General features: G+C 36.2%; 1 protein-coding gene across 1 annotated transcript in view; it reads left to right on the forward strand.

Annotated features, from left to right (window-relative positions):
• The window catches only part of TTN (titin), a 288926-nt gene that overhangs the window by 104170 nt on the left and 157592 nt on the right, over positions 1–27164 (forward strand). The window contains exons 77-116 of the mRNA XM_058440679.1: positions 289–570; positions 828–1106; positions 1227–1508; positions 1658–1936; positions 2039–2326; positions 2512–2790; positions 2885–3163; positions 3264–3542; positions 3678–3965; positions 4106–4393; positions 5711–5992; positions 6213–6491; positions 6904–7185; positions 7302–7580; positions 8114–8401; positions 8511–8789; positions 8884–9162; positions 9255–9533; positions 10132–10419; positions 10559–10846; positions 11620–11910; positions 13785–14072; positions 14640–14732; positions 14856–15141; positions 16237–16420; positions 16628–16717; positions 16817–17084; positions 17187–17447; positions 18930–19139; positions 19348–19425; positions 19524–19550; positions 20002–20061; positions 20393–20476; positions 22014–22085; positions 23755–23802; positions 24645–25049; positions 25504–25566; positions 26006–26083; positions 26239–26316; positions 26909–26995. Coding sequence (XP_058296662.1) covers positions 289–570; positions 828–1106; positions 1227–1508; positions 1658–1936; positions 2039–2326; positions 2512–2790; positions 2885–3163; positions 3264–3542; positions 3678–3965; positions 4106–4393; positions 5711–5992; positions 6213–6491; positions 6904–7185; positions 7302–7580; positions 8114–8401; positions 8511–8789; positions 8884–9162; positions 9255–9533; positions 10132–10419; positions 10559–10846; positions 11620–11910; positions 13785–14072; positions 14640–14732; positions 14856–15141; positions 16237–16420; positions 16628–16717; positions 16817–17084; positions 17187–17447; positions 18930–19139; positions 19348–19425; positions 19524–19550; positions 20002–20061; positions 20393–20476; positions 22014–22085; positions 23755–23802; positions 24645–25049; positions 25504–25566; positions 26006–26083; positions 26239–26316; positions 26909–26995 — 8697 coding nt within the window. The remainder of the gene's footprint in view (positions 1–288; positions 571–827; positions 1107–1226; positions 1509–1657; positions 1937–2038; positions 2327–2511; positions 2791–2884; positions 3164–3263; positions 3543–3677; positions 3966–4105; positions 4394–5710; positions 5993–6212; positions 6492–6903; positions 7186–7301; positions 7581–8113; positions 8402–8510; positions 8790–8883; positions 9163–9254; positions 9534–10131; positions 10420–10558; positions 10847–11619; positions 11911–13784; positions 14073–14639; positions 14733–14855; positions 15142–16236; positions 16421–16627; positions 16718–16816; positions 17085–17186; positions 17448–18929; positions 19140–19347; positions 19426–19523; positions 19551–20001; positions 20062–20392; positions 20477–22013; positions 22086–23754; positions 23803–24644; positions 25050–25503; positions 25567–26005; positions 26084–26238; positions 26317–26908; positions 26996–27164) is intronic.

A 27164-nucleotide genomic window follows, 5' to 3' on the forward strand; every position in this document is an offset into this window, starting at 1 on the left:
GATTTATCATTATTAAATGTTGATCAAATACATCTATAATACATTAACTTTTATGTTTCAACTTACATAGTCAAACTAAAAAAAAGTATTGCCTAAATTCTCTATTAAAAATGTTACGAGATTATTTAACTTAAAAGGTAACTTATTTTACTGTAAAATCCTCAGAAAATATATTCTTAATAACAAACCAGTTTAAATATAAATTTATGGGATCTTCAGCTACAAAAACAAGCTCTTTTAACATGTATAATAAATATCCCTTGCTGACTGTTTCGTTTGGTTTACTAGAACCTCCAAAGTTTGTTAAGAAATTAGAAGCTTCAAAAGTTGCAAAGCAGGGAGAATCCATTCAACTGGAATGTAAAATAAGTGGCTCCCCAGAAATCAAAGTTTCGTGGTTCCGAAATGACAGCGAACTTCATGAAAGTTGGAAATACAACATGTCATTCATTAATTCTGTGGCGTTGCTTACCATCAATGAAGCTAGTGCTGAAGACAGCGGGGACTACATTTGTGAGGCTCATAATGGTGTTGGTGACGCTAGCTGCAGCACAGCGTTGACAGTGAAAGGTTAGACACACTAAGCTTCTTCATTTCTTTATTCTCCTCTGATTTGGGCTCTTAGCAAAGTTATGAGCTCCAAAATAAAAGGATAATTAAGGTTATTTGGTTGCAATACTTCAACAAGTTTTAAAGAATTGTCATTTCTTGTATCAGCATGTATTGTCATATGATCACACCAGTCACTCTTCAAGGTTCTATATTTAATTTTTTTTTCCTTTATAGTAAGCAAGTGTTCTCATTGTTTATCTTCTTTTTTCTGGTAGCACCTCCTGTTTTCACCCAGAAGCCTTCTCCAGTAGGAGCTCTTAAAGGTTCCGATGTGATTCTCCAATGTGAAATTTCGGGAACTCCCCCATTTGAAGTAGTATGGGTTAAAGATCGAAAGCAAGTTAGAAGCAGCAAGAAATTTAAAATCACTTCAAAAAATTTTGATACAAGTCTTCATATCCTTAATCTTGAAGCCTCCGATGTCGGGGAATATCACTGCAAAGCTACTAATGAGGTGGGAAGTGACACGTGTTCTTGCTCTGTCAAGTTCAAAGGTTTGTATACATGGACACAAAAATATATGCCCCTTCTTCCTATCTGTTCTTGCCTAGCTAATAACTTGTGTGGCCATAATTCTCACATTTTTTCCTCTAACTACAAATTTCTTTCATCAGAACCTCCACGATTCGTGAAAAAGCTAAGTGACACCTCAACCCTTATTGGGGATGCTGTTGAGTTACGGGCCATAGTGGAGGGCTTCCAGCCAATTTCTGTTGTCTGGCTGAAAGATAAAGGTGAAGTCATCAGAGAGAGTGAAAACACCAGGATTTCATTCATTGATAACATTGCAACCCTCCAGCTGGGGAGTCCAGAAGCATCTAATTCTGGAAAATATATATGCCAAATCAAAAATGATGCTGGAATGAGAGAATGCTCCGCAGTCTTGACCGTACTAGGTTAGTAGCAAAGCACAGCCAGAGAAAAAAATCAAGTTAATTGATCCATGATCATTTTCCTCAAATATTCCTCTTATCCAGTAATACAGTGATTGCACTCTTGAGTTTGAAAGGTGACTGTTTTCAATGCGAAATACTTCTTCTTTTAGAACCAGCCAGAATCATAGAGAAGCCCGAACCCATGACTGTCACTACTGGAAATCCTTTTGCATTAGAGTGTGTAGTGACTGGAACACCAGAACTCTCAGCCAAGTGGTTCAAAGATGGAAGAGAATTGTCTGCAGACAGCAAACATCACATTACATTCATCAATAAAGTGGCTTCCCTTAAAATCCCTTCTGCCGAAATGAGTGACAAAGGGTTATATAGCTTTGAAGTGAAAAACAGTGTTGGCAAAAGTAACTGCAGTGTATCTGTCCATGTTTCTGGTGAGTAGAATGAGATTTTTATGAATACACAATATTTCCAGGGGGTAGAGGGGCACAGAATAAAACTTCTCTTTAAACGCAATACTACCCTTCCCCGCATAGATCGGATTGTGCCTCCTTCCTTCATCCGCAAGCTGAAAGACGTGAATGCCATCCTGGGGGCCTCAGTTGTTTTGGAGTGCCGAGTCTCTGGCTCAGCCCCGATTTCAGTTGGCTGGTTTCAGGATGGAAATGAGATTGTTAGTGGGCCCAAATGCCAGTCCAGCTTTTCGGAAAACGTCTGTACTTTGAATCTGAGCTTGTTGGAGCCCTCCAACACAGGCATATACACGTGTGTGGCTGCCAACGTAGCTGGTTCCGACGAGTGCTCAGCAGTCCTGACTGTGCAAGGTCAGTGTGCAGGGATAAAGCTGCTGCTTCTCTAACACCTCTTTCATGTGGACGTGATGCCTGCCTTCCCTGGAGTTTCTTTGTCTTCATGTTTAGTCTTAGCTCCCTTTTTTTAAGGAGCAAAAGCACTTCTCACTTGGATTTCTTTCTTCTCTTAATCTCCCCTTCCGCCTTGCAATATCTAGAACCACCATCTTTTGAACAAACCCCTGATTCTGTGGAAGTTTTGCCTGGAATGAGCCTCACGTTCACCAGTGTCATCAGAGGCACCCCTCCTTTCAAGGTCAAGTGGTTTAAAGGCAGCAGGGAACTGGTGCCTGGGGAGTCATGCAACATCTCTCTGGAAGATTTTGTCACAGAACTGGAGTTGTTCGAGGTGCAGCCATTAGAAAGTGGAGACTATTCTTGCCTCGTTACAAATGATGCTGGCAGTGCTTCCTGTACCACACATCTTTTTGTGAAAGGTTTGATCTTTCCCCCAATATGTGCATCTTTTAAAATTTCTCTTAAGTCTTCATTAGAAGACATGAATTTTATCCACATGTTTTCTCCTTATAGAACCAGCCACCTTTGTGAAAAGATTGGCTGATTTCAGTGTTGAGACAGGAAGCCCCATAGTTCTCGAGGCCACATACACTGGCACACCTCCAATCTCAGTGAGCTGGATAAAGGACGAGTATCTTCTTTCACAATCTGAGAGATGCAGTATTACTATGACAGAAAAATCTACCATACTGGAAATTCTTGAGAGCACAATAGAGGATTATGCACAGTACAGCTGCCTGATAGAAAATGAGGCTGGTCAAGATATCTGTGAAGCTCTGGTGTCTGTCTTAGGTGTGTTGACAGCTACCTCTTTTTATTGCTCTCTTTCTTTTCAAACATCCTCTTTTACATGGCATGACTGACTTGTTGATTACCATCCTTTGTACCATAGAACCACCATACTTTATTGAACCTCTGGAACATGTGGAAGCAGCCATTGGAGAACCTGCAACTTTACAGTGTAAAGTGGATGGAACCCCAGAAATTAGAATTTCTTGGTATAAAGAACACACAAAACTACGATCAGCTCCTGCATATAAAATGCAATTCAAAAATAACGTTGCTTCCTTAGTAATCAACAAAGTGGATCACAGTGATGTGGGAGAGTATTCATGCAAGGCCGAGAACAGTGTGGGGGCAGTCGCTTCTTCAGCTGTGCTTGTTATCAAAGGTGATGATGGTGTTGTTTAACCTAGTGTGTGTGGACAGATTCATTTTCTTAAAAACGTCAAAACTTTCATGAATTGAAATATGTTGTGGATGCTCTCTCACCTGTAAATAAGGATTATCTGTAACTTCTTTACAGAGCGCAAACTTCCACCTTCCTTTGCAAGAAAACTGAAAGACGTTCATGAGACTCTAGGCTTCCCAGTTGCATTTGAATGCCGCATCAATGGCTCAGAACCTCTTCAAGTGTCTTGGTACAAGGATGGGGTTCTTTTGAAAGATGATGCTAATTTGCAGACATCTTTTGTTCATAATGTAGCAACTCTTCAGATTTTACAAACTGACCAGAGCCACGTAGGGCAGTATAATTGCTCTGCTTCTAATCCTCTTGGGACTGCTTCATCCAGTGCCAAGCTCATTCTCTCAGGTGAGTAACTCACACTACCCTCTTCATTGTAAAGCAGCTTCACTGCTCCAGGCCACCAAAAGGCTGGTGCCATTTAGTTTCTGCTCTGTATGTGAGAGCATGGAAATAAAAATCACCATGTTGGTCTTCATTCTTTTCAGAGCATGAAGTGCCTCCTTTCTTTGATCTAAAGCCTGTATCAGTAGATCTTGCTCTTGGAGAAAGTGGTACTTTTAAGTGTCATGTAACTGGGACTGCACCAATCAAAATCACTTGGGCCAAAGATAACCGAGAGATTCGCCCTGGAGGCAACTACAAGATGACTTTGGTAGAAAATACTGCCACTCTGACAGTTCTCAAAGTAGGCAAAGGCGATGCCGGGCAGTACACCTGCTATGCAAGCAACGTCGCTGGAAAAGACTCTTGTTCTGCTCAGCTGGGTGTACAAGGTACTTGTTAGAGTGAAGGCGCAAGATCTCTTTTACATTTTCAGTATCTTAAAATATAGGAGGGTGGGTGTGCTTGAGAGAGAGCTATGTTTAGGACCAGGGTCTAGTGATTAAAATGGATCAAGTGGATCAAGGACCTTCCAAATGGAGACAAGTATTTTTTAATTACTTTAAAAAAATTTAAAAAACTAGGAAAACATGGACCAAAAGTCCATTTTAAGAGACTAAAAATAGAGACTAGAGAGAGATAACCGAAACTCTACCAAATTGCAAGAAAATCCTAGTTTGAAAGACGGTATCATAGGACAAAAAAGAGAAGTTATTGCAAATGACTTTTTTTCCACAGTACTTAGTAAATGAATGGATTTTGTCCCTCTAAGGCATAGCAAAGCGCCAAACTATCAAGCCCTTCAAGGAGAATTAAGATGAGAATGATAAGTTCAACTTACTTTCCTCCACTAGCCCCACTTAAATAATAGTGGAGGTCAGGGGCTGGGGAGTAAGTAGATCAGTATCTGCTATTATGGAAGGCAGTCATGTGTTTCTGCCACATGTTTATCGCTGCTACTGTCAGAAATTAAATAGTTCACTCAATGGACTGCTAGTCTAGTCCATTAGAGTATTTTTAAGGGTTTTTGTGGTGGTGGTTTATAAATATCTTGAAATTAAAGTATAATTAGATTTAGCAGCCCATTTGCTCTATGACATATAGCTAATCATTTTTACTTCCCTATGCCTGAATTTTTTGCTTCACTTAATGAGGAAATCATTACTCTCACACTCTTCAAAGGAAAATTATGAAGGTTGAAGAAATACCCATTTAACACCTATGAGAGGAAAATGGCATTTTAAAAATATTAAGATATCTGATCCATTTTGCCATTCTGGCTCTTCATGCTATGTAACTGATAGCATTGCAGCCTTAGGAAATAGTTCTTCACTGGTTCATATACAAGAGTAATCAAATTCTCATTCCCCCTGGACCTCAGAGGGCTTCCGCTGACAGATACATGCTATTATCTCTGATCTTGGCACTAGAGAAGGGACTCTTGCTGGGGAGAGGATGTCACAATAGAGAGTAATGTCTTTTTCTCCTTCCTTTAGTAATAATACTTGATGTGGATGCTTACAAAAACAAGCATATTTTATTTTAGAAATTTTCTATTTAGGTTTCATTTAACTCTTCTTTCTTGAACTGCATAAATTTGTTTTCCAGAGCTAAAGACCTCTCTAGCAAAGATTATTTTTTCCACCTCATCTTGAATTATATGCATCTTTTCCATCCCTTACCCTGTGTTTTTCCTCTTGGTTCCATAGAACCACCCAGGTTCATTAAGAAGCTAGAACCTTCAAGAATTGTGAAACAGGATGAATTCACAAGGTATGAATGCAAAATCGGCGGGTCTCCAGAAATCAAAGTTCTATGGTATAAGGACGAGACTGAAATTCAAGAGAGCAGTAAATTTAGAATGTCATTCATTGACTCGGTGGCTGTGCTGGAAATGCACAATCTCAGTGTTGAAGACAGTGGAGACTACACCTGTGAGGCCCACAATGCAGCAGGCAGTGCCAGCAGCAGCACATCCTTAAAAGTTAAAGGTCAGAGCTCTCCCCACCTGTGTGTTTTTCACATTAGCCTCCTCTTTAATTGTCCTCTTAACTTCCTGTTTGACTCTTCAACGATGTTTTGAAATAGGGAAAGGACACAACAAAGAATTGAAAGTGTTTTTTTCACTCTCTCTCTCTCTGATGGAGTGGAAGATTGATTCTTACTTTTAACTATAGAATACATCCGTATTTTCCTTTTTTCCAATTTTAGAACCACCCATTTTCCACAAAAAGCCTCATCCTGTAGAGACACTGAAAGGAGCTGATGTTCACCTGGAATGTGAGCTTCAGGGCACTCCCCCATTTCACATTTCTTGGTATAAAGACAAGAGAGAACTTAGGAGTGGCAAGAAGTACAAGATAATGTCTGAGAACTTCCTTACCAGTATCCACATCCTGAATGTTGATGCTGCAGACACTGGGGAATATCAGTGTAAAGCCACAAACGATGTGGGGAGCGACACTTGCGTTGGTTCCATCACTCTCAAAGGTTAGATGGACTGCTTTCTCTTCTGCTCACTAATTCCCTTCTAATTGTAACACTCTGTTGCCCCCTCCACCCCAGCCCAGTCTTATCACTAGCAGCCTATTCCACTTTCCCTTTGTTTCCTCTCCAAGTCCTTTTCTGTTTAGTCTGCTTCCCTTTTCTAAATCCTACTAAATATCCTTTTAGATAATGTTGTCATTAGGTTTTGATTGGATTAAGAACACTGGAATAGATGAGATATTCAACTTTCCTACTGAATACAAACTTTAATATGTCCCTGCTCGCATCCACCAAAAATGCATCTTAAATGGAAATAACACATTATCACTAGTTTGATTCCTGGCATTCGTGATTTGAGCAAAATGCTGTCAGTCTCACACATTTTAAAACCCAGCCTTTCCCCTTTTTTCATCAGCACCACCAAGATTTGTGAAGAAGCTCAGTGACATATCTACTGTCGTTGGTAAAGAAGTTCAGCTGCAGACTACCACTGAAGGCGCTGAGCCCATTTCAGTGGTGTGGTTCAAAGATAAGGGAGAAATCGTTAGAGAAAGTGACAACATATGGATTTCTTATTCAGAAAACATTGCAACCTTACAGTTTTCAAGAGTGGAACCAGCCAATGCTGGAAAATACACTTGTCAGATCAAAAATGATGCTGGGATGCAAGAGTGCTTCGCCACGCTATCTGTTCTCGGTTAGTAAAAAGATGATGTTATCACAGATACAAGGCACACACTCACCAGGATCTGTATTTTCTTTAGTTTTTCAATTTGAGTTTAAAATATGGATATCTTTTACATTTCATTCCAGAGCCTGCAACAATTGTAGAAAAGCCAGAATCCATAAAAGTTACCACAGGAGACACCTGTACCTTGGAGTGTACAGTAGCTGGCACCCCCGAACTCAGTACTAAGTGGTTTAAGGATGGAAAAGAGCTAACAAGTGACAACAAATACAAAATAAGCTTCTTCAACAAAGTATCTGGCCTTAAGATCATCAATGTAGCACCGAGTGACAGTGGGGTATACAGTTTTGAGGTGCAGAACCCTGTTGGCAAAGACAGCTGCACAGCTTCAGTGCAGGTTTCAGGTTGGTTGATTTCTTGGGCTTTTCCTTCATCATTATAATAATGTAGTTCCTGATTTCCATAAATGTATATGGGTTGTTCCATCTTCTATAGGATAACATGAGTCTGACATCTTCTGAATCAGCAAATTCAGAGGCAATACCATCTGTAGAATTAGAAGAAAACCATGTTCAAAAGTTATATCCCTTTCTTTTTGAGGAATTTCCAAAATGATGATAGGAATGAAAAATAGTCCCTGGATAAGGTTAAAGCAGTCTTCATTTATGCTGAAATAATTCACCACATAGTGCTTCACGGCAAAGAGAGAAAATCCCTAGCAAGTCAACCATCACATTCTGCCCACTGATTCTCCAAGCTTTTGATAGTGTGAACCCATAGAGGATTTTTTAATACCCTCACAAAAGAGCCAAATGGATCTAGGGATATTCTATCAAAAAGACAGTTCTCTCTTCAAGTCATTTTATAATTGTTGTCCTTTGTTTTTGCTTTTTTTTGTGTGTGTGTGTGTGTGTGTGTGTGTGTGTGTGTCATTCAGACCGAACCGTTCCTCCTTCATTCACAAGAAAATTGAAAGAGACAAATGGTCTATCCGGTTCCTCAGTTGTAATGGAGTGTAAAGTCTATGGGTCACCTCCAATCTCTGTCTCCTGGTTCCACGAAGGAAATGAGATCAGTAGTGGAAGGAAATACCAGACCACCCTGACAGATAATACTTGTGCTTTAACTGTGAACATGCTGGAAGAGTCAGACAGTGGTGACTACACATGTATAGCTACTAATATGGCTGGTTCTGATGAGTGTAGTGCTCCTTTGACTGTGAGAGGTCAGTTTACAAAACAGTAAAATGAATTGCATTTCATAGTTTATTAAGCATGTTTGTCGTAACAATTCACAAATACTAAACCTTTTCTGATATGTGCTTTCGTGTTTAGAACCACCATCTTTTGTTCAGAAACCTGATCCCATGGATGTTTTAACTGGGACCAATGTAACTTTCACAAGTATCGTAAAAGGAACACCTCCTTTCAGTGTTAGCTGGTTCAGGGGTAGCAGTGAACTAGTACCAGGCGACAGATGCAGCGTGTCTTTGGAGGATTCAGTTGCTGAACTGGAGTTGTTCGATGTAGATACATCACAAAGTGGAGAATATACTTGCATAGTTAGCAATGAAGCTGGCAAGGCTTCTTGTACAACACATCTCTACATAAAAGGTTTGTCAGACTGCTCTTCTAGATTTATACGATTAGTAATTAGATGTGTCTATGTCTGTATGTATATGTGTTTGATTTTATATTTTCATTTTAGCCCCAGCTAAATTTGTGAAGAGGCTGAATGATTACAGCATAGAGAAAGGAAAACCCCTGATCCTAGAGGGTACATTCACTGGAACTCCTCCCATTTCGGTTACCTGGAAGAAAAATGGCATAAATGTAACTCCTTCTCAGAGATGTAATATAACTACAACTGAAAAATCGGCAATCCTGGAAATTCCAAGTAGCGCAGTAGAGGATGCAGGACAATACAACTGCTACATTGAAAATGCCTCTGGAAAAGATTCCTGTTCAGCGCAAATACTCATACTAGGTTTGTCATGATTGCACATTCTTACCTTTGCATACAATCGATGATCTGGCATGTCTCCTTCATGACTGATTGATTATCTCTCTTGGCTGCAGAACCACCATATTTTGTCAAGCAGTTGGAGCCAGTTAAGGTGTCTGTTGGAGATTCTGCCTCTCTACAATGCCAGCTTGCTGGAACCCCTGAAATTGGGGTATCCTGGTATAAAGGAGATACAAAATTGAGACCCACTACGACTTACAAAATGCATTTTAGGAATAATGTTGCTACACTGGTTTTCAACCAGGTTGATATTAATGATAGTGGAGAATATATCTGCAAAGCTGAAAACAGCGTGGGAGAAGTTTCCACATCAACTTTCCTTACCGTTCAAGGTGACTGCAATGTTTTTAAAGTGAACGAATTTGTGTTTCTTTTGAACAAGATTTAAAATGTCTGGGGAGGCCTTGTTTTTAGGAAAATCTTTCCAAAGGCTTAAAATTCTGCTTAAGTAATCCTATTTACAGTTAGTGGCTTATCTTTTTCTATGGATTCTACAGAGAGATAATATGACTAAATCTTTAATTGGAAGGATTATGCAATCATTTGCTTCTATAATTAAATCTTTTTTAAAAAGTGACCATATATTTTTAAATCCCACCCCATAAGTATCTCATGCAAATTGCTAGAAGGCAGTTTTTAAAATTATAGGAATCTGCTGCTTGCCCAGAGACATGCCTTCAGCCAACCAATTGCTTTATTGGTTTTCAGACTGTTTTGCACCTACTGTGCATTAGGGTTGGTCTCAGAGGGATACTTTTGCTCCAGAAATCTATATGCTTTTCTTTATCTCCAAGTTAATTCAAGAGACATTAATAATTCCTGATTTTTAATAGAAATTGCACATATACGTGCATTTGTATATATATATATAATTGTGAGAAGAGCATTTAGTAAATTAAAGTGTTTGTTGCTTTTATTCTCTTCCTACAGAGCAAAAACTTCCACCATCATTTTCTCGACAATTGAGAGATGTTCAAGAAACAGTTGGACTGCCAGTTGTTTTTGATTGTGCCATAAGTGGATCAGAACCTATCTCCGTGTCTTGGTATAAAGATGGCAAGCCATTGAAAGACAGCCCAAATGTACAAACATCATTTTTAGACAATACAGCCACACTTAATATTTTTAAAACGGACCGGAGCCTTGCAGGCCAGTATTCTTGCACAGCTGCAAATCCTATAGGCTCTGCTTCTTCTAGTGCCAGGCTCATTCTCACAGGTTTGTGGATTCTTAAACTTTTATTTCTAGAATTAAAGTATTATAATCAAATATGAAATTAGGGAGAAATTTCTATTTCAGTAAACTGACATGGTCCAGATATTGAGCCTGAAACCTTGTCTTTCTGCTCTACTATTAGAGGGGAAGAACCCACCCTTCTTTGACATCCCTCTTGCCCCTGTGGATGCTGTGGTGGGAGAAAGTGCTGACTTTGAGTGCCACGTCACGGGCACACCACCAATAAAGGTCAGCTGGGCCAAAGACAACAGAGAAATACGAAGTGGCGGAAAGTACCAGATTAGTTATCTGGAAAACAGTGCCCACCTGACAGTCCTCAAAGTAGACAAAGGAGATTCTGGACAATATACCTGTTATGCTGTGAATGAAGTGGGAAAAGACTCTTGCACAGCTCAGCTGAATATAAAAGGTATTGTTTACTTTGCAAGTGGTCCAACAAAAGTGTAATTATTTTGTAGTATATCCTGAAGGTGTCGTTTTTATGATGATAAATGCAATTTAGGACATTTTTAAACAATGGAAAGAAAATGTTTAAGAGGAAATAAGTTTATCTAGAGAAGAAGTCATTTTTTAAATCTGTATTTCTTTCCTTGAGACAGGATCTCACTCTGTTGCCCAGGCTGGAGTACAGTGGCGTGATCTCGCCTCATTGCAACCTCTGCCTCCTGGGTTCAAGTGAGTCTCGTGCCTCAGCCTCCCGAGTAGCTGGGATTACAGGCGCCTGCCACCATGCCCAACTAATTTTTGTATTTTTTGGTAGAAACGGGGTTTCACCATGTTGGCCAGGTTGGTCTGGAGCTCCTGACCTCAAGTGATCCACCCGCCTTGGCCTCCCAAAGTGCTGGGATTACAGGCATGAGCCACCCCAGCCAGCTTATAATCTATATTTCTAAAACTTTATATATTCCCTATGATACTGAGACTATCCCTTCTTTTTACAAATTTGTGATTCTGTAAATGGCCATGAGTTACTTCTTATCATCCACCTTGTAAGTCAAACAACAGTTTAGAATAAGCTCGTAGAAGGAGGCTGAAATGTTTAGGAACATACACTGATATAGTGCATTTAGTTGGATAGCCTTGATTTTTAACTAAAAATATGAGGTTTTTTTTTCTTGAAAAGCTTCATACTAGTAATCTGCTTCTGGATTCTGCTTCACATATCCTTGCAATTTCTTGTAGAGCGGCTCATCCCACCAAGTTTCACTAAAAAACTCTCAGAGACAGTAGAAGAAACAGAAGGGAATTCTTTCAAACTTGAGGGACGTGTGGCTGGTTCCCAACCTATAACTGTTGCCTGGTACAAAAATAATATAGAGATACAACCAACTTCTAACTGTGAAATAACATTCAAGAACAACACGTTAGTGCTGCAAGTCAGGAAAGCAGGCATGAACGACGCTGGTTTGTACACATGCAAAGTGTCCAATGATGCAGGCTCTGCTCTGTGCACGTCTTCAATCATCATCAAAGGTGAGTTATTCTCACAGCCTCAACCTGTTGTGTTTTTCTTCACTGCCTGTTATATATCCATGAGCATTCTTATGATATCTTGACCAAGTTATAACAAATATAAATACACATTATTTAACTGTGTATTTATCACTCCATATGTTTACTAAAAATATAAATTATTGTAATTTAATTATGTAGCTTCCCGAAGAAGGTGTCATTTAACGGACTAATAGGTTTCTAAATCATATCCTAAAATTCCCTTAGGTAGTTAGAAGTTTCAGCGTACTATGAAATGTGTGCATATGTGACACATATATTTTTATGAAGCACATTTGTTTTGAAATTTTTTTAATGTTCATCACCAAATATCACACTAACTTGACTATTATTGAGTTATATATTACATCACAGTCTGAAACTTTCTCCTTTCTAAGTGTATTTCTAAAGGATTATTGTTTAATGTACATTGCCCAAAGCTTTTGACCTGCAAACAAATATTAATCCAAGACAAAAGGGTAACATTTGCCCAAAAAGAAAAATAATGGGTAGAAAACATTGCATATCATTATGGAAGACATATTTAAATACACAATCATCGCTTGAGACAATGAAATAGACTATGTTGTTTAAGGATATCTTTATCTATTTCTCTTCACTATAATGGCTTCCGGTAATTACAACATAGCCTCATCAAAATCACATTAAAAACTAACCTCCTAGAGAATGGCGTGAACCCGAGAGGCAGAGCTTGCAGTGAGCCGAGATCGTGCCACTGCACTCCAGCCTGGGCGACAGAGCGAGACTCCGTCTCAAAAAAAAAAAAAAAAAAAAAACTAACCTCCTAGAGCAGCTTGGAATTAATTACCAACTCTTATGATCTGGTTAGTTATCTCATGGTGCACAGATAGTAAGTTATTATTAATAGGCTGATATCACTAATAAGTAAATATCACTGAGTTGTCTTAAAATTCCAATTTCATCACTCATTTTATGGAATTTAGATGCATTTAGTTTTAAAACACATTTAATAAAATGAAAAATATATACTTAGCAGTGGCTTATATTCATGATTTACATTCATGATGGTTTTACCATGGGCAGATAAATGCTTTCTATAGAATTCTGAAGCTATTTATAAAATTTTTTTAAAGGATAGATGTCAGAAGTTTTAATCTTTGCAATAACAAAAAAAATGACCTTATTCTTTCTAGGTACAGGTCTCAGAACCATTGAACAAAATCATTACATAATACTGAGTTGTACATTGCCTTCCTATCATGTTACTCATCAATGTCTTCATCATTGGTCTTCAGTTAAACACTGAGCTTCAACTCCTAATTCCCTTGGGCTAAGATTGGATTTTAAATGCTACTGTGGGTGCATTTAATAGCTAAAGATGAACATCAGAGAAAATCACATATAAATATGTAGGCTGATGTATTACTCAAATGCTAGCTTTCTTTCCTAGAGGGTAGCAATCATTGCTGCTGGAGATAAGCAGAATTCCCAAATAAGCCCTTCATTTTCAGGGTTCAGCAAAAACGCAGCTGTACACAGGTTTGAGAGAATTAATAGTGTGCTATATGGCAAAGAAGTTCATAGTAACTGCCAATGTCTGCACTGCTTAGTCAGGACACAGATGCTGGGGCAATTTGTGGGCAGCATATCATGTATTCTTTGCTTGTTTTTAAACCTTTATCTTTTTAAAAAATCCAACAAATTTAAACTATTTTCTTTAGAGAGGAATAAACCAGGCACATAATTCTGTTCTACTACAGCAACCGGTGTTACCTGTTAGAGGCAAAACTGTTTTTCTCTTTATTTGTTTCTCTTGTGGAATTTAATACTTTTTTGCCTTTATGTTCCTCATGAAAATACCTTTTCAATTCCAGAACCTAAGAAGCCACCTGTATTTGATCAGCACCTTACTCCAGTAACAGTGAGTGAAGGAGAATACGTGCAGCTCAGCTGCCATGTCCAGGGATCTGAGCCAATTAGGATCCAGTGGTTGAAGGCTGGCAGGGAAATAAAACCTTCAGACAGATGCAGCTTCAGCTTTGCTAGTGGGACAGCTGTACTGGAACTCAGAGATGTGGCTAAAGCAGATTCGGGAGATTATGTGTGTAAAGCTTCAAATGTGGCTGGAAGTGACACTACCAAATCAAAAGTGACCATTAAAGGTACAGACACCTCAAAAGTATTATGCAGCTCAAGCCAGCAACCACTCATGTTTATTTGCTTATTACAATTTCACTAGAAATGGAATTAGATTTTTAGAAATATCAGTTGCTGCTCATCTGCAATTTGTAGGCTCCTTATTATAATTGAAATATTTGGTAATTTAACAGAAATAATGTCAATACAAAGTATCTGAAATTACTACAAGTTTACCACCCTATTTCTTGAACTTCTTTTCACCATATCCATTAAGATATAATTAATGCAGTTCCAAAAATGATGCTATAATAATGCGATAGAAAGTTGGCTGGTGTGATACACCTGGAAAAAATAAAACCAAGTCTAAAAATATTGACACTACTAATATGATTATAGTTCAACCTTTGATAGCTATCATTAGCATAAATGTCTGAGAAGCTGCTTTATCTTCTGTAACCCACCCTTACATAGAGAATTCTGCAGTACTTACTTGTCACACCGCCAACCTCCTAAGGTTTATTTAACAAAGGGGCATATTTATTATAATTTTGAGCTGATTGTAGTAACAAAACATGTAAATGTTTTTTCAGACAAACCAGCTGCAGCCCCAGCAGCCAAGAAAACTGCAGTAGATGGAAGACTCTTTTTTGTATCAGAACCTCAGAGTATCAGAGTCGTAGAAAGTAAGTTGCACTTCATGAGAAGTACATCTTCATCTATCTTGTACCTTTTTCTTATGATTTAATTTTGGAAGAACTGATTTTAGAAAATTAAATTTTTATTCACTTGTTTTCATTATTCCTTAGAAACCACTGCAACCTTCATTGCAAAAGTTGGAGGTGACCCAATCCCAAATGTTAAATGGACAAAAGGGAAGTGGAGACAGCTGAACCAAGGAGGTCGTGTTTTCATCCACCAAAAAGGCGATGAAGCAAAACTGGAGATTAGAGACACCACAAAAACTGATTCTGGGTTATACCGATGCGTGGCATTTAACAAACATGGTGAAATTGAAAGTAATGTTAACTTACAGGTGGATGAAAGGAAGAAACAAGAGAAAATTGAAGGCGATCTTAGAGCAATGCTGAAAAAGTGAGTTCAATAAAAACCACAAATGGTACAGTCAGCCCTCGGTATAAGTGGGTTCCGCATCCACAGTCAACCAGCCCCAGTGGAAAGTATTAAAGAACAAAAAATTTAAAAATACAAATAAACAATACAGCATAACAACCATTTACACAGCACTTACATTGTATTAGATATTATAAGTAATCTAGAGATGAAGTATACAGGAGGATGTGCATAGGTTACATGCAAATACTATGCCATTTTACATCAAGGACTTGAGCATCTGGCCACAGGCTTCCTGAAGCCAATCCCCCAGGCATACAGAGGGATGACTGTAATGTCCCATTCACAAAAAGAATCTCTCAAGAGGCATGGGCCATCCATCTCAAGATTCAGATTGTTAAAGAACATAGGCATATCGATATTTTAACAGAAGCAGATAAGCAAATACACAACATCTGGGTGTTCTTGTTTCATTAGAATCAATTTCCGAATTTAAGAGAAAGTTTTAAGAATGAGGTGAATGTCTGTTAAGATTTTTAAACAAAAAGAAATGGCCTATAAAGAAACCCCAGTATTGTCCGTGCCTAGGTATGAAATTTTTTTCTATATATGATTTCTTATGTTATGAATGGTTCTCTAAAACAACTGTTTTAAACATTTTCCATAATTATCATTCATTTCAATATGGTTCATTTTTCAACATAATTATTAAATTAAATCCATACTCAATTTCCACACATCTTTTCCATGATATGTATACTATTCTATTATTAAAGTTTTCCATTGCTATTATTATTTTTTCTGATATTATAGTTCCTTAACTAGGCCCTTTGGTTATAAAGTTTACAGAAATACTTCTATTATTCTTTCCTTTCTTAAAATTTTTGTTCCTACATCTATATTTTATAACAATGGTCCTAATCCATCTGATCTTAATCCACTCCATCTCCAAACCCACATTTTTAAATTGTTTCACAGCTAACATGGTAAAATTAATATTTATTGAATAAAGAACATAGAAAACCTTAATGAAGTACACAATCTTTGAATGATGATAGACAATTAAAAATAAATAGAAGACAGGGGATTTATCCTTACTTTTTAAATTTTATTTAGGACTCCAATCTTAAAGAAAGGAGCTGGGGAAGAAGAGGAAATTGATATCATGGAACTTCTCAAAAATGTTGATCCAAAAGAATATGAAAAATATGCCCGCATGTATGGAATCACTGACTTCCGAGGTCTTCTTCAAGCATTTGAACTGCTCAAGCAAAGCCAAGAAGAAGAGACACATAGACTGGTATGCTCCTTCATATATAGCATCAAGCTAAAAAAGTCACATTTAAAACATCTCACATATTCCCTTTGAATTACCAGAATCCTATGGTTATATGACATCATTTAATATGACCTAACTAGCATCCAGAATGGAAGCTGAATATAGTCATGCATCCTCTAAATCAAATTTTGTTTCATATGTAATGCCTATCATTTTTGTTCTTCTCAGGAAATTGAGGAAATAGAGAGGTCAGAGAGGGATGAAAAGGAATTCGAGGAACTTGTATCATTTATTCAGCAAAGACTGTCACAGACAGAGGTAAAAAGAATTATGCTGATAATAAAATGAACAAGTTATTATTGAGCATTATTATAAGGGAAGGAGTAACAAATGTGTTTTAATTCTTTATTCTCCTAGCCTGTCACTCTGATCAAGGACATTGAAAATCAGACAGTTTTGAAAGATAATGATGCTGTCTTTGAAATTGACATTAAAATTAATTATCCGGAAATCAAGCTTTCATGGTACAAAGGAACTGAAAAACTGGAACCCAGTGATAAATTTGAAATAAGCATTGATGGTGACCGACATACACTCAGAGTCAAAAACTGTCAACTTAAAGACCAGGGCAATTATCGATTGGTTTGTGGTCCACACATCGCTAGCGCTAAACTAACTGTAATTGGTAAGTTAGAAAAGGCTTATGAAATACTTGTGAGATTTAAATTACTGTTGAGCACATCTGCGTGTGATATTGAACAAAATGTGTGTTGTATCACATGAACAGAGCCTGCATGGGAACGGCATCTTCAGGATGTGACTCTGAAAGAAGGCCAGACTTGTACCATGACATGCCAATTTTCGGTACCAAATGTAAAATCTGAGTGGTTCAGAAATGGCAGAATCCTTAAACCCCAAGGTAGACATAAAACAGAAGTGGAACACAAAGTCCATAAATTGACCATTGCAGATGTTCGAGCAGAAGACCAGGGTCAGTACACCTGCAAATATGAAGACCTTGAAACTTCAGCAGAACTCAGAATCGAAGGTGCGTGAAACACTATGGAGTCCTTGTGGTACAGCATAGGTCAATGGCAAATGTCGTGCAGGACCCCTGCAACCCTACCTTTAGACACACACCACAGTGTTCATGTGTTCTTATTTCCCAACACGCGTTCTCATAGTATTGATCTCAAAGTTCATACAAAAGCACAAGGGAAATATTCAAATGAGTGTCAATTATTTTGCATCGTTCTTTTAGATTTTAATCTAGTCTAAGACATAATCTTTAACAGTTATTTCTGTCTAAAGTCTAAATTTCATGATTCTCATATCTAGGATTGTAGAAAGAAATCTAGGAAAGGACAAGATCTCATAGATGTAAATCTGGAGGATCTTGGCTAGGAATTGATATTTTGTTTATAGGACTTAGTCTGACTTTCTCTGTACAAAGTTATATAGATGACATTAATGTGTCATGTGCAATTAGCAACTATTTTTCAAAAATATTTATTTCATTTTCAGATCATGTTTCAACCTTCTGAATTTCTGAAATTAAGTGAAATCTCAGAATTTAGGAGTAACAACATTCATTTCCTAATTGATTATATGCATTTTCCAAAGACACCCTCAAACTGTATTGAGAAAAAATTTGGCTATCATAATAGCATCTGCTTTCAGCTATTGGTGCCCATTTGTAGTTGCTGAAACACAAATATATGACATTCGATTTATAAAAGCATGTCAACTTTTCTAACTTACCTTACAATGAATATCAGTAACTGGTTGTATTTTAAATGGTTTTCAAATTAAAGGTCCAGCTGCAAGTACTAATTATTTTTTAAATAATTGATATTTTCAATATAATTCTTTAGTAAATAGAGCTCAGCAGAATACTGTGATTTCTAAGACTTTATGGTACTGTTATACATATAAGACCCTCCCCTCCAGCCTCTTCTGGAAAACACTCCTGCCATCCACACACATCCTTTGTTTGTGCCCATACGTACTTAGCAGATCTCTGAACTCTAAAATTTTTCTTTTTGAAATTTAGAAGTGCAGATTTCCTATTGAGTTTGAAATTATTTTACAGGAAAAGTTATACATATTAGATAAACAATTATAGATCCTGAATAGCAAAAATTATTTTACTGAGGCAAGAAAGAATTTCACAGAATAAGAAGTTGTAGAGTACAATTAAGTTTGTGTTCCCTAACACTTTTAAAATTTAATTTGACTTTGGGTCATCAGCTCTCTTTAATATGTCCTTTATATAAATATTTTAAGGACTCACAATAATTTCTTTACACTTTGCTACATTCGACCAGCATGAATACACTAAAGAATTGGGATACTTTTTTGTTAGCGATGCAAGGAAGAGTGTATTTCTTCTCATTTTGGATTTTTGAACTTTTCTTGCTATTTTATAACTGGGTACAAAGATGGAGATTTTAAGTATCTGAGGTAAAAGCAAGTAAAAGAAATTCTTCTCTATATAATCTAACTTTGAACCCTCTTTGTACTTACACAGCTGAACCAATTCAGTTTACAAAACGCATACAGAACATCGTGGTGAGTGAGCATCAGTCTGCCACCTTCGAGTGTGAAGTGTCCTTTGATGACGCCATTGTAACATGGTACAAAGGACCAACAGAACTGACAGAGAGCCAGAAATACAACTTCAGGAATGACGGCCGCTGCCATTATATGACCATCCACAATGTAACCCCAGACGATGAAGGTGATTTCATTGACAGTTTTCCAGTGAATGTATATTTTAAGCCTTGTCTGTTTTCTGTATTTCTACCCTGTATGCACTCATGCTCTAATTGTATCTAGAATGCTTTTTTAGAAAAGACAAGTGTAAATAAACACATACATATATTGAAGTAAAGAAGTGTTATTTGCAACATATCAGAAAACAAAAGTTGGATGATTTTTCTCCCTAGGTGTCTACTCAGTCATCGCTCGGCTGGAGCCAAGAGGTGAAGCAAGAAGCACGGCAGAGCTGTACCTAACGACGAAAGGTGAGGTAGCGCCATCAGAAAGCCACCTGCCATCTTCAAAACACGTAGCCTACCTATACCATTCTGAACATAAAAATATCATTTTTTTTATTTTGCAGAAATCAAACTTGAGCTGAAGCCTCCCGGTAAGTTGTTTGGTAAAAATCAATCCTTGCTTACAATAAATTTGGCATAATTTTGTAAATCACAGAAGCCAAATTAAATGTACAAGATATCTTTATCTTTTGGGTAAAATATTTTTCAATAAAAGTGTTATGCAGTAAAATTACTTTCAGTCAAATAACAAAATGTTAAACCTTGTGAGTTTGGCAAATTAGAGATAATAAGGTCTCACCCAGCTGATGCTAGAATCATGTTAAATAAAATGGCCACAGAATGAAAGAAATTTTGACAGTGAACAAAACTTACCTATGTGGTTGCATACAAAAGAATACTAATATTATTTTGTCTGTATATTAGATTCTGCCAGTAGATATGCCTGATACATCTCAGGGTCTAATAAATCAAACACATCTTAATTTTCTAATAAATAGCTTGTTCTCAGTCTCTCTGTGCTTATTACGTGTCCCTTTCCAGATATTCCTGACTCCAGAGTTCCAATCCCAACCATGCCTATCAGAGCAGTGCCACCAGAAGGTAAGACCCAGAAGCTCAACATCTGAGCTTGGAGCAGCAATATTCTAGCACTAGGAATCTGTACAAAATTTTATACCAACGCCCAAACTGCAGCAGAGTCAGAACAAACCCTTCTATGTCATATTCTTCTGTGAGCAATTAGAAATTAAAGTAAAAAAAAAAAAAAAAAAGTAGTTCCAGTTATAAATAAATGCTACTTTTATTTGTTCTGACTGATGAATTGGTACTATAATACCTATGAAGTACTGAAAGAAATGCATAAGACTTTTCATTATATTTTACGCAAAATAAGAAACTAAAACATGTTGCTAACGGCATTTATTTTCTTCAGAAATCCCTCCTGTGGTTGCTCCTCCTATCCCCCTTTTGCTACCAACACCCGAAGAAAAGAAACCACCAGCAAAACGTATTGAAGGTATTATACCTCATCTAGCTAGATGTCGAAATAAGAATTTCACTCTGCTGACCCGAAAAATGTTGCTTAATACAACACATTGGCCCTCTAGTGGTCAAGAGGTGGAATTGCCTTTCAAAATGTAAATTTCTCAAAGTATTAGCTAACTAAATGTGTAAGTCATGTGCTTAAAACTCTGAAAATCATCAAACAAAATACTATGTTGGTATTAAAATATTTTATTTTAATGGAATTACTGAAACATTAATGGATAATTAATTTTATGTTTCATATTTTCCTAACTACTACGTATAACAAAAAGAATAATGGAACCAATTTCTAGTGCAGCTTATAGAAATAGTAGTTTACAGTCAAATTGCAAATTACAGCTTGTGGTTTTTCTCAATTTATAGTATTAACTACTGGTAAAAATTTACTATTTTGTTACAAAAATATGATTTAGAATACTTATGAAATATTTGATGTCTTTTGTACCTAAGGCATGATCTCACCAATAAAGAGATCTTAAGTGTTCCAAGGAATTGCTCCTCTCAAATATTCAGTAGGGAAATTGTACTATTTGTGTCCCAAAGCTTCTCAACTAAATTAGATAACAGATTTCCTGGGACTTTCTGGAGTTATAGGGAGTTCAGAAATGCCGTCAGAATTCTCCCAGCATGGTCAGAAAATACTCTGCATGTCAAAATCACATTTTTCTATAGCTAAGTCACTACTACTGTATTAGATTCAAGGGGTGGACATGGTAGGCCCTTAACACACACTACAATTGGCATTAAACGCTTGACATATTTTTCAGCTAGCCTTAGAGGAAATTCAGTTAGAAACTTCCAATTTTGTGACTAATGCAACCTCATTAACAAAGAGAAGCATTTTTATGATTCATATGAACATAAACATTTTATCTAGCTGTGAGAACAGGGAGGAACGAGAATCAACAATCACAAATTGGATTTCCATTTCTATTTCTGTTGTCAAAAATAATAATTTATGTTAATGAATGATTTGTTCTTTGACTGGTAATATCAACATGGCTAAATTTGGTACTCACTGTGAAACTTGAGAAGTTAAATAATGTTTTAAAAATTAAAAAAGAGTGTTATTTATTCATGAATATGAGAGGCCATATTCAAGTATGATTAGGAACCGTGGTTAAGGTATAACAGCAGCACAACAAAGGACTTTAAACCCACTTGTTACTCTTCCTCCTAACATATTTGTGTTCGTCCCTAAGGATGAAACAAGGATGAAAATGTGTAGTTTTCTATTTATGACATCACTTAGATTCACACTCCATGTTCTGAAAACTTTAACTCTCAGCAGACATAAAATCAGTGAAGATGTAAGATCACAGTACATTTTCTATATCCCTCCAAAACAATTTTTTTGCGTCTAGTCCTAGATCTTTCCAAAACAAATATCTTGTAGTAATGTACCGAATCTCACTACTATCAACATATGGAAAAATAAAATATTTCAGTAAAATTCCTAGTTTCCTGAAAGCGTTTTAGTTACTTACACCAGATTTTTTTTTTTTTAGTTACCAAAAAGGCTGTGAAGAAAGATGCCAGAAAAGTTGTCGCAAAGCCCAAAGAGATGACACCACTTGAAGGTATTATAATTAATCGAAAAGCAGTCTTAATACCTTTTTCTTCGCTGAAACTTTTAAATCCTAAATAGTGGCGGGTGAAGGAAGGGTAAGAGTTTGCAATCACAAAATGGTACCTCTCCCTTCATTCACTTTCACCCTCTTCTTTGACTCAGTCCTCACTCTCTTTTTCAACTCCTTTTTTCTCCCTTTTCTCTTTCCTGTCCTCCTGAGCCCCTGGGAATCAATGACAACACCAGTGTATTCTGGTTATTTCTGGATGATAATTTAAAGAAGGTCTTGCCCAGAAGTCCAACAGCTGTTCTTTTTTTTTCTTTTTTCTTTTATTGTAAATTGACGATTTACTATTTTGTATATATTTATGGGGTACAAAGTGATGTTATGATCTGTGAATACAATACGGAATAATTAAATCAAGCCAATTAACATATCCATCACCTCAAATACTTAACATTTTTGTGGTGAGAATATTTGAAATTTACTCTTAGCGATTTTGAAATGTACAGTACACTATTATTAACTATATTCACCACTCTGTGCAACAGATCTCAAGAAAAGCCATGTTTATCCTGTCTAACTAAGATTTTGTACCCTTTGACCAACATTTCCCCATTCCCTCAAATCCCCAGCCTCTGTAACCATCATTCTACTCTTTATGAGTTCAACTTTTTTAGTTCCACATCTAAGTGAGAACTTAGTCTTTGTCTTTCTGTGCCTGGCTTATTTCACTTAGCATAATCTCCAGTTCTATCCATGTTGTCACAAATGACAAAATTCCCCTTTTTTATAAGGCTGAATAGCATTCCATTGTGTGCCACCTTTTCGTTACGTATTCATCCATTGATGGACACTTAGGGTGTTTCCATAACTTGGTCTTTGTGAATAATGCTGCAATGAACATGGAAGTGCCCAACAGCTGGTCTTGATAAAGTCACATCAATGTAAGATCAAGGGTTGGTGCCAATTTTAAGAGGTTGCTGCAACCCACCTATCTTTCCTGATTTAGGTGATCTAAATATCAATATTTGAAGAAAAAATACTTTATGAAGGAGGATCAATTCAAATCACTTTAACTTTCAATATATCCTCGAAGATTTTTAGGAAAACAGTTGGATAACTAAATTTAAACAAATAGTTTTAACCCATTTGACTAAGAATAGAGAACAGCAACCTCCATATAGAAGGAAAATATGGAAACACAAGGCATCATTCATCATTCAGACTTTTCTGAGTGGTCATTTGTGAAACATCATGGAATAAGAGGACACTCAGAAAGCAAGGATATTTCATGAACTTTATAGTTAATAATTGAAAAAGTCTAATGCATTATTTTTAGCATTGGACATATTTAAATATTCTCTTCATGCTTAATGTTAACTTATTATAAATCAATCTAAACTAGAACCAATTTAAATGATCTTAAATCAGTCTAAACTAGAATCTAACTTTGGCCTTTTGCATGTTTGATTTTTGTTAATATGGCCTTGCATAGCATTTCTAATGAGCTAGATTTGGAAATTATAAAAGCATTTTCATGATTCCTGGAAGGGCTGGTGTATGAGTAGTAGTCATAGCTCCTACAAACAACTAACAATGATGTGGAGGATTAGTAAACATTAATAATAATGTAATCTAAAAATAAACACACATTTTTATGTTTTCAAACTCTCAGAGATTGCCAAGAAGCCTCCACCTCCTACTACCTTAATTCCAGCAAAAGGTAAATAAAGAGAAATTATTTTTATTCTGCTTATTCCTGAGATTTGCACTTCTGCTAACTATTCTTATTTTAAATATTAAGCTTCCAACTTATTGCAAAGTTGTGGAGTCTCCTCTGCTGTGTTAAATTTAGCATTAGAAATGATGGCTATTTCATATTGCCCCTTTCCCAGGAAAACAAACCCAGGTAGATGTTTATGCTGCCTCTGTGCAATGGTCTCAGAGAAAGAAGCAGTGAGGGCTAGAAAGGAAGGGCCATTCCTTATTTTTTTTTATTGTAGTTAACACAAATGTTAAGAGTCATATAAATAATGAGAGCACTTAAGAACTTTAAAAATCTGTTACGTAAAAGTACCTAATTAACTTGGTTACATAATTTTAAATGTTGTTTTTATGAAACTGACTAAGGGATCATATGCAATAGTCAAAAACCTAGGTTTAAAATTAGAAATGTGTTTGAAATAATAATCAGAACTTTTTAAAAATGTTAACTGTATAAGTATGAAATATAAATTCCATAAATGTATCAAATATTAAAACTATTCCATTGGAAGAAACTAGGGGTTCTGCAAACTGGAGCTCTCATGGAATAATGGAAGGTGTGTCCATTTGATAATATTTATTGAATCCATTTTTTAATACTGGAAAAATCCTCAAATCAAGAGTAGAATGCATCTTGATACTCTACTATGTTCCATAGTCAAAAATTTAAATGGAACCAATACAAAAAAAATTATCAATAAAATAGATCTGAAATACTGATGTTGTTTAGGTAGGTTTTTGTTTAGTGAAGCAGTTGGATGGATAGACTTAATATGCTAATAGTATCTTTATCTATTTTAGCTCCTGAAATCATTGATGTATCCTCTAAAGCTGAAGAAGTAAAAATAATGACTATAACCAGAAAGAAAGAGGTTCAGAAAGAAAAAGAAGCTGTGTATGAGAAAAAGCAAGCAGTTCACAAGGAGAAGAGAGTCTTCATTGAATCTTTCGAAGAACCTTATGACGAACTGGAGGTAGAACCATACACAGAGCCATTTGAACAACCTTATTATGAAGAACCAGATGAAGACTATGAAGAGATCAAGGTAGAAGCTAAAAGGGAAGTTCACGAGGAATGGGAAGAAGATTTTGAAGAAGGGCAAGAATACTATGAAAGGGAAGAAGGCTATGACGAAGGGGAGGAAGATTGGGAAGAGGCTTACCAAGAAAGGGAAGTAATTCAAGTTCAAAAGGAGGTCTATGAAGGTGTGTATAAACTGAATGACTTGTTTCCCTCTTTTCTTCATTTTTGCTCAGTTCATGAAATTTTCAATGCTATGAACCTGATTTGCAGTTTATGTGAAATAGATAAAATGATCTTAGGTTTTTTTAAGGTTAGAAATCTTTTAAAAGTTATTTTCTTCAGAGTTACTTTCATGCTTTGGCATTACAAGCTAAATCATTTAGTCTTATTACTAACACTAAATTCCAGGTGCTAATTTCTAATGCAGAAGTTCAAGTTTTACTTTTACTGCCTTGTTGCATCTCTGCTTGATCCTGCTTCAAATCCTTGCACTAAGAATTGTGTTGGTAATAACGATCCCAAATACAATACTTTATGCGATTATATATTATCCTTACCTTATCTCATTTGCAATTAACAACCTAAGAGAACTTACCTATTTAAGCATCCCTTCTTATTCCTGTGTTTTTATTTAAGAATCACATGAGAGAAAAGTTCCAGCCAAAGTACCTGAAAAGAAAGCACCACCACCTCCTAAAGGTAAGTAATTGGAAATATTTAAATAGAATAGAGCATCAAGATCATTATCATGGCTTGTTTGGCAGCGATGTATAAATCAGCAGTTCAATCCAATAGGCACAACTTCTTCTCTAAGCTTTATTGTGAATGATTTTTTTTTCTTAAAATTTGTATCTAATTCATTTCATTAAAAAATCAAAAGATGATAAAAATTATAATGGTAAACTTTAATATAACCAAAATATGTTAAGTACAGAAACTTGTACCCAAAGTTCAAAGTTGTGCGTAAAAGTCAAAGAAAAAAATCGAACTCATCTCTCTCTTTAAAAAATGATACATATATCTGCATATACACACATAGGTGTGTATAAACACATATACACACAGAGAGAGAGATAGAAAAAGAGAGAATTTTAATAGGAATTCTAAAAGTACTGCAATTTCTCTAAAATGCTTGCAGTTATAAAGAAGCCAGTAATTGAAAAAATTGAAAAGACTTCTCGAAGAATGGAGGAAGAAAAAGTTCAAGTCACCAAAGGTATTATCATTTAAAACATTCTGAGCACCCAGGTACACAAGTAATATGTTTACTGATCTATACTCACGTTAGTTATTTATATAATCAAATACTTTTAAATTTTGTGCAAAGCAATATTCTTCAAAATACAAATATATTTGTACATATTTTTAAAGTACCTGAAGTTTCAAAGAAGATTGTTCCACAAAAACCTTCCCGGACTCCAGTACAGGAAGAAGTTATTGAAGTGAAAGGTATACATCTTTGTGTTTCAGCTACAAGTTCAAAATTTTTTTATTTATGTGTATGGACATGTGTACATATATTGCTAAGTAACTCACAAATCTGAAATGACCAAAAAAAGCACATTTTTACATAATACAAATTTTACATTGAGTTGCACATATGTTTAATTTAAATAATAACATTATCTACTTTGTTTCTAGTTCTGCTTAAAAATTACATTCTTTTATTATAAGGAAGGCTTGTGTTTAATTAGTAGTTTGCTAACTTTACTATGCAATGCATTCCATTGCATATAATATTCCCTGTCCTCTTATTTATAGAAATAGACCCTAACAGATTTGGAAAAGCACAACATTGTGTGTGAAGAAGTTGTGTCTATTTGATTGTCACTTAAGAATGTCTGATGAAGGCTGCATGTGTTGTTTGTCCCTATAGATCAAAACATGATTTGTTTTCTTGTCAATACTGAATTTGTTCTCAAGCTACCATATTAACCCACTCATTCTATGTCTAAATACTTGAGTGTAAAATCCATGTGTTTGATCTGATGTCTTGTACTAAAAAAAAAAGAAATACTAATGTGAAATACTCTCTTTAAAGTACCAGCTGTGCATACAAAGAAGATGGTTATTTCAGAAGAAAAGATGTTCTTTGCTTCTCACACAGAGGAGGAGGTGTCAGTCACAGGTATAAGGCAAATTGGAATGTGGGGGCTCAAATGGAAGGGTTTTAGGCAGATTTTTATCCCTCTTGTTGTCTCATTTGTGATCGTGTAGACATTTCTGTCTCCTTGTAAATTCTGTCATCTTTTTCACTTCATGTTTATCTCTGTTTTCATTTTTATTTTAACGTTCGT

The sequence above is a fragment of the Hylobates moloch genome, unplaced genomic scaffold, assembly GCF_009828535.3.
Source record: "Hylobates moloch isolate HMO894 unplaced genomic scaffold, HMol_V3 SCAFFOLD_1, whole genome shotgun sequence".
NCBI lineage: Eukaryota > Metazoa > Chordata > Mammalia > Primates > Hylobatidae > Hylobates > Hylobates moloch.